This window comes from Arvicola amphibius, chromosome 9 (genome assembly GCF_903992535.2).
Source record: "Arvicola amphibius chromosome 9, mArvAmp1.2, whole genome shotgun sequence".
NCBI lineage: Eukaryota > Metazoa > Chordata > Mammalia > Rodentia > Cricetidae > Arvicola > Arvicola amphibius.
In genome coordinates, this window is record NC_052055.2 from 5,358,809 (window position 1) to 5,371,315 (window position 12,507).

Here is a 12,507-nt window from a genome sequence, read left to right on the forward strand (position 1 = left end):
GCACACTGCGAGGGATGTCTTGGTCTGCACCACCCAGCGCTGTGTTAGACTCTACAGACTCAGGATAGCGAGGCGTAAGGAAGACTAGTGCATTCAGTCCAAAGCCAGGAACGACAGATGGACCAGCAGAGATACCAAGGAGAGCCTCTGACAGCGGAAATGCTGTTGGTAGGTTAGTGACTAGCAGGTCAAGGTGATGTCAGTGGTAGGTAGAGTGAGGTGGGGCGAATGCTTTGGTAAGGTTGAATCAAGTGTTAACCAATAGGTTAGCAACTTTAGTATCCTGGACGCACATCTCCAGTGAAGTGTGACGTTATCTGCTTTGTCACTAGAACCTATAAATAGCTCAGCCCAAGATATGTGGGAAAATATATGGAAGTATTTTTTCTGTTATATAGGATTATTTTTAATTTATATATTTTTGTATTATTATTTATTCTAAATTATTTATATTTGCTATTGTTTCTATGTCCTTACTTTATATACTATTTAATACATATTCTATACTTAACAGGTTATCAGTTTGTGGCTACTAGTGTAGAATGCAGTAGTCACGTAAGACTGCATCACGGCTTCCATACTTGCTCTCCTGAGCTTTGCGTTTGAGTGGGCTTGAGGCCAGAAGGATGCAAGCCCAGTTCACCCACTAGGATACGAGCCTGGGCTGCCTCCAAACACTCCCCAGCTTTGGTAATGAACTTCAGCTAGTTTAAAAGAATGGTTCTATTGGGGGATGGGCTCATAGGGATTGAGCACATGACCTCACACATCCTGAGTGCATGTTATTCCATTTTCTACAACCCATGGCATAGACTGTTGTGTTTATCCCTCTGAAAAAAGAACACCATCTCAAAAACTACAGCTAAAGAAATCAGAGAAGAGCTGACTGTAGTGAGGCCACTGTAAACATGTTATCAGAATCATGAAAAGCCCAGCATGTTGGGAAAACACATTTGCTACAGCTTAGAAAATGTATTGAGAGCCTTGAGACTTAGGTGACTTGGAAACTTTTAATAGAGAAACGAGGGAAGGTTATGTATAGGCATTTCCTTAAATTAGAAATTCAGGGGTGCATAAACAGATTATAAACATTTGAATCATAATCCAAAATGTGAATATTAATTGAAACATGATAATTTCTTGAAATATAAAAATAAAATTTTGAGAATAATAGTAAAATTAATATGATCTATACAAATCCAGAACCTTAAAAATCATGATGGACTTTCTGATGTGGGGGAGGTTCTTATGCGATGGTTCAGTTGATAAAGTCAGTGTCCCCAAGCCAGGTGATTCATGTTCCATACCCAGGACCCACGTACTGAAAGGTGAACACCAACTCCAGTTTTTTATCTCTGACCTCCACAGCAGACAGTAGCTTTTGTATGCCCCCTACCCCCGCAACTAACATCTAAATCAATAAATAAATCTAATAAAATTTTTAAAAAGAAAAATACTTTTTAAAACCTGATTAGAATTAAATTCACATATAATAGATTTGCTAAGATATGTTTGCAGCATGAAATTTTTTATCATTTAATGGAGCATTGTCTAATTAAATCATAAATGTATGACCTTAAATTTGTTATCATTTAAATATTAGGAAATGTATTGTTATAGAAACACTATCACTTCTGTAATTTGAAAGAAGTTGAAAGTACTTTCATTATTTGACTCATATTATGCAAAAAGCTTATATTTCAGAAAAATGTCTACTTTTTACCTACTTTGTGGTCATTATTAGCAAACCCATAGCTTTATGCATTACAGTTTTGACACTTAATTTACTACACTGATAATCTCCAACCAACTAACCAGTAAGGTGTTTGAATAATGAACATTAACAAGAGAAAAATTTTAAATTAAATGGTACATATTTGTGTGTATGTGTTTGCTTTCATTAAACATAAGAATAAAATTAATGCCTGGATAAGATAGAATACTTTACATTTTAAGAGTAAGAAATTAAATCCCAATAAAATAAAACAAAGCACTACCATGGAAAAGGAAAATATGCAGAACGCTAGGGACAAGTCATTGTCTCATAAAAGTTATCTTAAGGATTACAGTAGCGCGCTTGTTTGGCAATGTGTGCTCCTGAGTTTTTACCTCATTACCAAAGGATAATAGTCATAAGGTTGGAGATTTTGTCATGAAATTCTAAACTGATGACCAAAATATAACATTAAAATGAGTTCCTCAGTCATTTAAAGCTTCCTCTTAATATTATAGACCAAACCTACACATTTTGTATAATTATAATCAATTCTATATTTAATATCTTAATACTGATAATATGTCTATTAATAAAAGAATAAAAATGTAATAAAGTCTTAAAAGTTCTTCTTTAAGTAGCCATATGATCAACACACTTCATTATGTTACATTAAAGTTACTCCCTAGTTACATTAATGGCATATTAAATTTATGATACAACATAACTGGCCTATAGAAGGAGAAATTATTCATAAAATTCTTATCCTAGGGCTGTTAGAATTCACAGCCTGCAGCCCATCTTTTCAAGGAATGTTTACAAACATTCGTTCAGTAGGCCTCCCTCTAGATGTTTAGGGGACAGCAGCTAAAGCCCACAGACCTCTATTGTACAATGTTTTAAACAGCTAAAGACCCAAGCTATTTGAGAAATTCAGGCTGCTGATCAGCCCAGTCCCCTATCTCCAACATACCCGCAACCTCACAGAACACCTGCAGCACATTTAAAAGCCGAAAACGGATCCCAGCATGCAACGGGTGATCTGGGAAAGCGGACTGAAGGGCTGAGATGAGGAAAGCGAGACACGAATTTAGAGATCCCAAGTGAAGGACATTCCAGTCTCGCTTCAGGCTTTATTGAGGTTCCTTGATGTAACTTGCATGGGAACTGCTGGAAGGTTAACTTCCATCCAGATGCAGTCTCCTGCCTGGATGGCTGTTCGTTTAGTCCTCCAGTTTATTTCTCGTAAGAGTGGTGGCCTCAGCTGGGTTTTTATTCTTCATTGTTACTTTTTAGATGTTTTTGTTTGTGGATCATGAAGTAGGGTTAAACGGCATGACATTCTTCTTTGTACTTTTTACATCTGTGACCAATTAGCAACTTGGGAAAGACGCACACCGTGGCAGCCAGGCATGAGTACACCTGAAAAGCCTGCTTTCAAATATCTCCTTTAGCCGTTGGAAATAGCTCTCCAGCTAATGACAAGTCTAAATCTGACTAAAAAACTGAATGCCAATTTGTGAAATGTTTATTTAGACACCATGAATAAAACAAATAAATTGTTTATTTTCTTTTGTATGATGTGAATCAAAATGAGTATCTACACCCCTAAACCTCTCCTCTCTGCTTCTTCCTTCTTCCTTACAATGTTGCTTCATAAGTGTTACGAGTTTTAGCCCAGCTAATGTTCCAAATATATTACTTTTAGGAGGACACGTATATTTGGAAAGAAGTTGTTACTGCACTGGAAACGTCATATTTAGGGTTTGGTATCATTTAATTTAGCAGTGTGTCCTTAATTTAAGTAGCAAACGTATTCACTACAAGTTTTCTCAGTTAAAACCCCCACACTTATTTTATGTCTTTGTTTGATATAGTATTATCATTTTATTTAAATTATAATTTAAAACCTTGGCTAATATAATTTTATTTTATAACTAGGGCTCATAAGAGTCTTAAAATGTTGAAATGAAAAATATAAAGGAAATTAAAATGAACAATAATCATATCACAATAATTCTGCAGAACATTTTTGTTTGAGTTTGTTATATAATACAGTTTATATAATGTTATATAATAACATTAGCGTTGTTAATACGTCTAGGACGTAAAGTGATGAAGCTTCTGAATATCCTGTGTTAGCTACGTGCCATGGCACAAGAGACAAGCAGAGACAGAAGTCTCCTGCATCACTGTTACCCTTTGTAAAATGAGCAGAGATGGACCTGAAGGCACTGCTATAGTATCCACACAGCAGGCTGGAGCAGGCACTGCTATAGTATCCACACAGCAGGCTGGAGCAGGCACTGCTATAGTATCCACACAGCAGGCTGGAGCAGGCACTGCTATAGTATCCACACAGCAGGCTGGAGCAGGCACTGCTATAGTATCCACACAGCAGGCTGGAGCAGGCACTGCTATAGTATCCACACAGCAGGCTGGAGCAGGCATTGCTATAGTATCCACACAGCAGGCTGGAGCAGGCACTGCTATAGTATCCACACAGCAGGCTGGAGCAGGCATTGCTATAGTATCCACACAGCAGGCTGGAGCAGGCAGATTGGGAATTCAAGTCCAGTTTGAAGTATGTTATGAGAGCCTATCTTAAACAAAACAAGACAAAAACTGTCTGCTTTCAGCCTGGCGGCGGTGGTGCACGCCTTTAATCCCAGCACTCGGGAGGCAGAGGCAGGCGGATCTCTGAGTTCGAGGCCAGCCTGGTCTACAAGAGCTCGTTCCAGGACAGGCTCTAGAAACTACAGGGAAACCCTGTCTCGAAAAACAAAAAAACAAAAAACAAAAAACAAAAAAAAAAAAACTGTCTGCTTTCAATTTATCTGTTGGCCTATCTTTCCTCGTCTATAAATGACTTTAAGGTCCATTCTTTGTTCAATCAATTCCCTTTCCATTTGCCTTGAATCTTATTAATTGGTTTTCATCCCAAGAAGGGCAAAGAAAAAAAAGGTTAAATCTGAATAAAACAAAAATATTATTTCGGATTGCTTTCCTTTGATTCGGTAAAAGTCCAGCAAAGAAAAATTTATTTGCTGGTGGGTAAATGAAATAAAGAAATAATAAGAAAGGAAAGGACATGATCATACCTAGGTATGGTGGAAGAGAAAGTTTATTATAGATCAAAGGGAGATAAGCAGAGACAGGAACATCTAAAAGAAAGTGGACATGACCCTGAGCCATCTGAGGACAGGGGAAGAGAAGGGAACCAGGTGCAGCAGCCTGGAGACCCAAAGAGAGTAGAGTCCAGGTAACCAAAATAGTTGGATTATATAGGGAAAGGCAGGGCAGCCCTTGGACTGGAGAAATTGGGGGTAGGGGACTGGGTATGCCAGCCAGGAGGGCTGCAGGGAGAATAATCACCTTAGCCCTCTGTCCAGAGTTTGAAACCTACCAGTGGGACCTCTTTATGGTGAGTTTATTCGTGGTTCTTCCTCTCTGAGACTTCGTATAAGGCATATTGATTATGGTATGGTGTTCATTTGTCCTACGGTTTATTCTAGAAGATTTCAAAGTTACCGTTGGGTGGTTATTAATTCAAGCATGTTAACTAATGTGATCCATTGAGATTAATTGTTTTGGCTAGAATCAGTGAATCCTCTTGGGTACATTCTATAAGTGGTGATTATTTGGAGAGAAAGAGCTAGCCTGGAGATTGAAAAACTGGTCGATATAGTTAAATATAACAAATGAGGATTAGTATTATTCTTAGCACTTGTAGTGGCCTGTTAAATACAAATAATGATACATGAATCTATTCATATATTTTGTGTGTATGCATGTGTGCTCACATGCATATGTGTGCATCTGTGTGGAGACCAGAGGTAACCTTGGCTGTCACTGTTCAGCTGCATTCCCTTCATTTTTTTTGATGCAATGTTTCTTATTGGCCTGGAACTTACTAAGTTAGGCTGGCTGGCCATTGAGTCCAAGGTGCCAACATGGGAATTGTCAGTGTACACCACCATGCATGGATTTCTTTATGAGTTGAATTCTGTGCATTGAACTCAGGTCTACTTGCTTGTAAGTCCAGCATTTATCCAAGCTATCTTTCCAGCTCAGATCCGATGTAATTTTTTGATCATTACTAATGAAGAAGACCTTTTTGCATGTAAAATTAAACCAATATGACCTAAATCTTGTACCATACTTGTTTTATAAATGAAAGCTTTTTTAAAGTCGTAAATGTTGTTAGTTATGCAGGTTAGTTCATTTTACCCATGGCTTCCATATGTGGAATACTGGACTTTGATCATGTGTTCACTCCCATCCACCCCTTGTATTATCCGGTCCCTCCCCACTCCCTCTAATTTCTTCCTCCTTCCATTATAGACCCTCTTTTTAGAATCATCTTTTTGTATTTTTTAAATTTTGTTTTTCTTTAAGCTTCATTATGAAAGAAATGTGATGCTTGTTTTCCTGGTGTCTGGATTATATATTTTACTTGTTTTCCTGGTGTCTGGATTGTATATTTTACTTGTTTTCCTGGTGTCTGGATTATATATTTTACTTGTTTTCCTGGTGTCTGGATTATATATTTTACTTGTTTTCCTGGCGTCTGGATTGTATATTTTACTTGTTTTCCTGGCGTCTGGATTATATATTTTACTTGTTTTCCTGGTGTCTGGATTATATATTTGACTTGTTTTCCTGGCGTCTGGATTATATATTTTACTGACATAGCCTCCTCCCATCCATTTCCTACAGAGGACATGATTTCATTTCTCTTTAGCTAACTCTATGCTGTTATGTATATGTGCCAAGTTTTTATTTATTTTTCATTTGTTGACAAGTTGCCATTCACAATTTGACTAATGGAACACAACAAACTTTATTTATGAGCCTCATTCCCTTCAACCAAATACCCACCAGTAGTGTAATTGAATCATATTCCAGTTCTCTTGAGGTTTTTGTTGTTTTGTTTTTTAAAGTAACTTTTATACTGCTTTCCTAGTGGTAGTGTTAACTCACTTTCCCACCAATTATGTATGAGGGTTCCTTTCTCTCTGTGTTTCACCAACATTTCTTACCCCCTCCCTAAAATAATAATAATATTATTAATGTAAAGGACAGCCATTCTCGCTGTTTTGAAAAAGAATTTCAATGTCATTATGATTTGCAATTCTCTGGCAGCTAAAGTATAAGTATTTTTCATTTATTTCTTAGCAACATACTTTATTTTTGCTTTTTCATTTGTCCTTTTTGGAAAAATGTTTGTTTAGATCATTTTCCCGTTTTTGATTGATTACTCAGCAGCTCAGAGGTAATCAGATTCCACTTTACAGAACCCACAACCAGTTAGTTGTAACTCCAACTCCAGGGGATCTGATGCTCACTTCTAGCGTCCCAGGGCGCTCACATGCGCAGACGTGCACACAGATATACACATGATTAGAAATAAATCTTTAAGGATGTTTATTGATTTCTTTGTGTATTCTGTATGTTAATCATGTTAGATGAATATCTGGCAAGGACTTATCTCTTGTTCTTTAAGTTGTCCATTCATTCTGTTGATTGTTGCCTTTGCTGTAAAGAAGTTTGGAAGTTTATATGATTCAATATTTAAATTCTTGCTTTTGTTCCCTAGGATATTGGAGTCCTATTCAGGAAATCCTTGCTATAATCTTGACGAGTTCTCTTGTTTTTTTTTTCAACTATTAGTTTCAAGTCTTTCATAAAGGTCCGTGATGCGTTTTCAGCTGATATTTATAAAATTGGAGAGGTATGGGTTTGGTTTCAATCTCCATGTGATGTCCAGTTTGCTCAGCATTGTTTGTTTGTCTGATGTGTGTTTGGGGATCTTGTCAAGAATCAGCTGCTACTGCATTGATTTGGTTCTGAGTGTTCTATTCCATGGTTTCCCTGTCTGTCTTTATCAAATAGTGATGCTATCTCTATTGCCCATGAGTGCATCTTGAAGTCATTCACCATTGGTTTTCTTGCTCATGATAGCTTTGATAATTTTGAGGTTTGTTTCGCTTATAGTTGAATTGGGTTGTTTGTTTGCTTGCTTGCTTGTTTGCTTTCTAGTTCTATGAGGACTCCACTGGTATTTTCTTGGGGATTGCATTTAATTTGCAGGGTTCTTTTGATGTTATGGCTATTTTAATAGTATTAATTCTCTCAATACATAAACAAGGAAAGTTTTTTTCATATTCTAGATTGTAGCAACCCTTCATTTCCTTGATATTTTCATTCCTACATATTTCATTTTAATCTTTTGATGCTATTATAAATTAGTTGTTGTATAGAAACTCTATTAATTTTCATGTTGATTTTGTTTCCTGTTGCTTTGCTGGTTTTGTTTATAATTCTGAGAGTCCTGATGGAGTCTTGAGGGGTTTTACATCATACCATCAACAAATAAGGATGACTTGGCTTCCTCTTTTTACTGTGTTCTTCTGTTTCTTTCTCTCACCTAATTTTCTGGTTAATATTTCATTGGTGTTTATTTGACGTGTTGGCTAGAAATAATGAGAATGGACACTCTTCTTCTGTCTTTAGACAGAAGCATTTTAGAGGAAATGCTTTTATTTCCCTACATCTAGTATTGCTCACTGTGTGTTTGTACAGGAACACAGCCGTGGTCATTTGTGTAAATATTGCCCGTGGCTGCTTTTACTGTGTCGTGGCAGACTTGCAGCCAAGTTAAAGTTTGGCTACAAGCCAAATCAAAAGAATCTGCAATGTAGGACTAAGGAGCTAACTCATTCAGTAAACTGCTTGCTCTGAGGGCACGAGACTCTGAGTTCCATCCCTGTCACCCAGTAAAAGGACAAAAGCCAGGAACGGTGCCCTGTGCTTATGTCCCCTCTCAATGAGCAGTTACAGACAGGCAGAGCCTTGGGCCTCACTGGCCTGGCACCTAACACAAAGGATGAGCTCAGGCCCATGAGAGACCCTGTCCCAAACGCGCAGGGAGTACAGAGCCCCTAGAGCTGGTCCTGGGATCCAGACATGCACATGCGCTCATGCACTCACACAATCGAGCACTCCACTACAGGACCACATGCACACACACACGTGCACGCACGCACACACGCGCGTACACACAACCACCTACAGTGTATACTAGTATTGGCTCTTTTATACGAAAAGTCTGCCATTCCTTCCTGCTGTCACTTGACTTCCTAGTATTCAGAAGGAACTAAGTGTAGCTGCCATAGACATCTCCACACCAAAAAATCTAAGTATTCGGAAATTCTTATGTTTATGTGTGTGTGTGTTATAACTACATCTACGTGTGCTTACATTGTCTTGTCAGTTGGTATTATTTGTATTTAACATTCTATTTTTCAATTGTGATAGCAAAATGAACAATTTTTTAAAGAATCTTTCCAAGCAAAACACATTTTCACTATACATAATTTTTTTCTCATATAGGGCTAATTTTTAAAATTCTTTTGCTGTTGGAAAACAAATTTGTTTTATATCAGAGCACAGACAATTTCGCAGGGGTAATTTAACGGAATAATAGGTATTATACTTGACTATATTTCATGTCACAGGTATTCGTGTTTTAATATATTATTCAGTTTATCTGCAATCCTAAATTTAATATGGAGTCAGTTATACTGTTATTAAAATATGACCATCTTAATAGTTTATTGGTTACTTACTGAAGAATTGATTTACGTTTGATGGCATAAAAATAGAGGTAACTCCATCACTTGGAAGTCTGGGACAGAAGTCTATGGTTGACCTAAACCTGTCTCATCACACTGCAGAAATTTGATGGCATATTTGGAGGTCATATCATTTCATTCTTTATGCATACTTTTGCCCAATATTTTGTTAATCCTTCTGGAAAATTGTGTTCGCTTTTATCTTATTTAATCAGTTCTCCACTTAAAATTTATTAGCAAGACTTACCTGGTATATAATGAAATTACTGCAGAGCAGAAGTAGTGTTTTAAAATGAATTACAGCACTGGCTGAGGAGAGGATTCTATAACTGCTAACACTGTTGCTACATTTCCAATCCCATTGATATTATTATTCTTTTAGATCAGGTAAGTATTAGATGCTTATTTTCACGGGTACATCCTTGTCTAGCTCTCTTTACTTCAGCTTTAATGTTGTGATCTTGAAAAGGTTATGTATGTTATTTGTGTGTTTACACTCCTGTCTACATGCATAGCGCTTATAAATTTACATGACAGTGTGTTGCTATAGCCGCCAGTTGAACTCATTCAATTCATTTTCTGCTTCTGTGTTTTTCAATGTATATAGTTTTGAAAAAATGATCTTCCCATGAATTCTCTTTAAGGAAATCATACTTTTAATATGTTCCTTATATATTTTTAGGGTTAGCTAAATGGATTTGGTTTTAAATTCCAATCGGAGTTTACAAACCTATCTAAAATTGATTGATTTTGACATAGTAACCGTTACTGAAAACACTGATCTACTTTTATAATAGGCTTATCATTCTTTTTTCTCAGTTTTTATATTCTATTTTAGTTGTTTTCAGAAGTATTTTGTATATTTACCAGCATGATGTCATCAAAAGTGCATTCCATAAACTTATTTTTAAATTTTAATTATAGAAATTTCAAATTCAAAAGTTCCTGATAACTAGATTTATGGTTTATTCTAAGAGAACTTGCTTGAACTCAAAGCCTGATTTTATAGCAGTAGTTTAGAAGTTCAGGTTGAAATTGCATGTGGGAAATAGTTAGAAACCAACTGCAAACCAATTAGATTTACATGGTGGATTGAGAGCCAAAGTTCTTGTGCCAAAAATATGTACTACCAAATATATCCTTTTCAACAGATGTGTACCAGTGTATTTTATCTAGTTTTTTTCTCTTCTAATGCAAGTATACTTTATTCAGGTTGAAGTTATTATGTTTAGTAGTCATGCTTTTATTTACCAAAATGCATAGTTTAACTTAAAATAAAGCCAATACTACATTTAATTTATATCTGCTACGTTGAGTGGATATAGCATACCAGCCTCACGTTCCTTCTTTTATACACCCTGATTAGGATTCGGAAGTAAGAACTGAAAATTAATTTTATGGGTTTTTTTCTACTTGATAGGTGCTATGGATATAGAGGAGAGAAATCGTCAAATGAAAATTAACAAATACAAACAGGTAGCCGGATCAGATCCCAGACTGGAGCAAGATTTCCATTCGAAGGCAAGACAATTTTCTTTTTAAAAGTTGTAAACTAGTCAATCCTATGAAGCTGCTAGAGTCCTCTACCCACTGCCTAGATGGGTCAGACACAAACATATGTGCAATGGCCCAGTGTTATGAAGTGCTAACGTGTATAATGTTTTTGTGTACCAGCTCTTAGGGATATTAGAACTACATTATTATATAACACATAAAGGAAAATATCTAAAGATCAAAGCTTTTAGATTTTTTAATTTTATAAAATTTGTATCCCTTCAAAACCGTTCAGGGAAGTCTTCCATTATCATCCTGTAGTGTGTGTGTCTGTGTGGTTTTTTTTAACACATATTTTCTCTTTTACTACTTTGGTATTTTAGTTAAATTGGGTTTATTACTGAGTTATTGGAGCATCCATATGCATAGGAGGTTCAAAAGGTGTTTTAGCAAGTATATTTTTAAATTACCTTCTGGGTATAAGTTGAGATAAGAGGTCTAGCCAGGAAGAAAATTAAAAATGTTATTTATCTTGCTTTTCATAACCTTTATATTTTCAAAGAAATTTTAGAATCATATTTTGTATAACACGAGTTTCCTGTTCACTATAATTATTATATATCATATTCTCAATATCATCATTTTAGAAAAGAGTGTCATAAAAAACAAAAGCCAGGACAAAGTAAGGGAAAGTAGCTGGAGATGTTAAGTTGATAACCAAGTGCCACAGGCTGACAGGCAGGCAGAGGGGGGTGGGGCTAGAGGGGGTGGTGCTACCCCGAATGGTAGAACACTGGCCTACACTGTAGGATGCTCTTGACACAATCATTTGTTCTGTTTGTAAACAAACAGCAAATAAATGAATCAAGGAAGCGAGCAAAGGCAAGCAAGGCAAAAGTACCATTGGTTGAAGGAGATGCACCACTCATGTAGTAAGAAATAAGTCCTAATACCAGCACTGCGGAGGCAGAGGCAGGCTGATTTTTGTGAGTTGGATGTATGTGAGCCAGCCTGGTCTATAAATTGAGTTCCAGGCTAGCCAAGGCTACACAGTGAGACCTTGTTTCAAAACAATGAACAGTAAATAAATAAATGAATAAATAAATAAGCAAGCAAACAAGTTCTCTAGAAGCAGTAGCAATGGTTCTTAGCAGGGTCCCTAAGAGTCCAGCTCTCAAGAAACCCCTCTCAGGGTCCAGTCAAAGACACCACAATAAGCAAAGAGGTGGAAAGTCTCGGAGTTAAGAAATCTACTCATAACAGAATCTGTCTGTCCATGTTTCTTTATTCTTCCTTTTGTTACAAACGTTCCTGGTAATATATACCCTTAAAACTCAGCAATTCCCCAGCCCTCCAGCTCTGAGGGCTGGAATTTGGAATTCTTTTTCCCCCCATAAAAGAAAATCAGATAACGGTTTTCACACACACACACACACACACACACACACACACACACACACACACACTCAAAAGTGGGAGTGGCTGGTGCATGTCTGGTGAACTCCTTAATGAAGAAAGTTACTTAAGAAAGGAAATAAATCATCAGGGGTTTATAGAAGGGAAGGTTAGTGCATTATTTTACAGTTTTTAGATAAAAGAGCTAAAAGGTTTAGATTCAGTGAAATTATTAATAGGGCACAGGTTGTATTTAAATCAGCGTGC

The 12,507-nt window shown here is 36.6% G+C and overlaps 1 protein-coding gene across 2 annotated transcripts in view; it reads left to right on the plus strand.

Moving 5' to 3' along the window:
- The window catches only part of Rims2 (regulating synaptic membrane exocytosis 2), a 411,096-nt gene that overhangs the window by 278,737 nt on the left and 119,852 nt on the right, over positions 1-12,507 (plus strand). For both annotated transcript variants that reach the window (XM_042055663.1, XM_042055664.1), the window contains one exon: positions 10,772-10,872. In XM_042055663.1, coding sequence (XP_041911597.1) covers positions 10,772-10,872 — 101 coding nt within the window. The remainder of the gene's footprint in view (positions 1-10,771; positions 10,873-12,507) is intronic.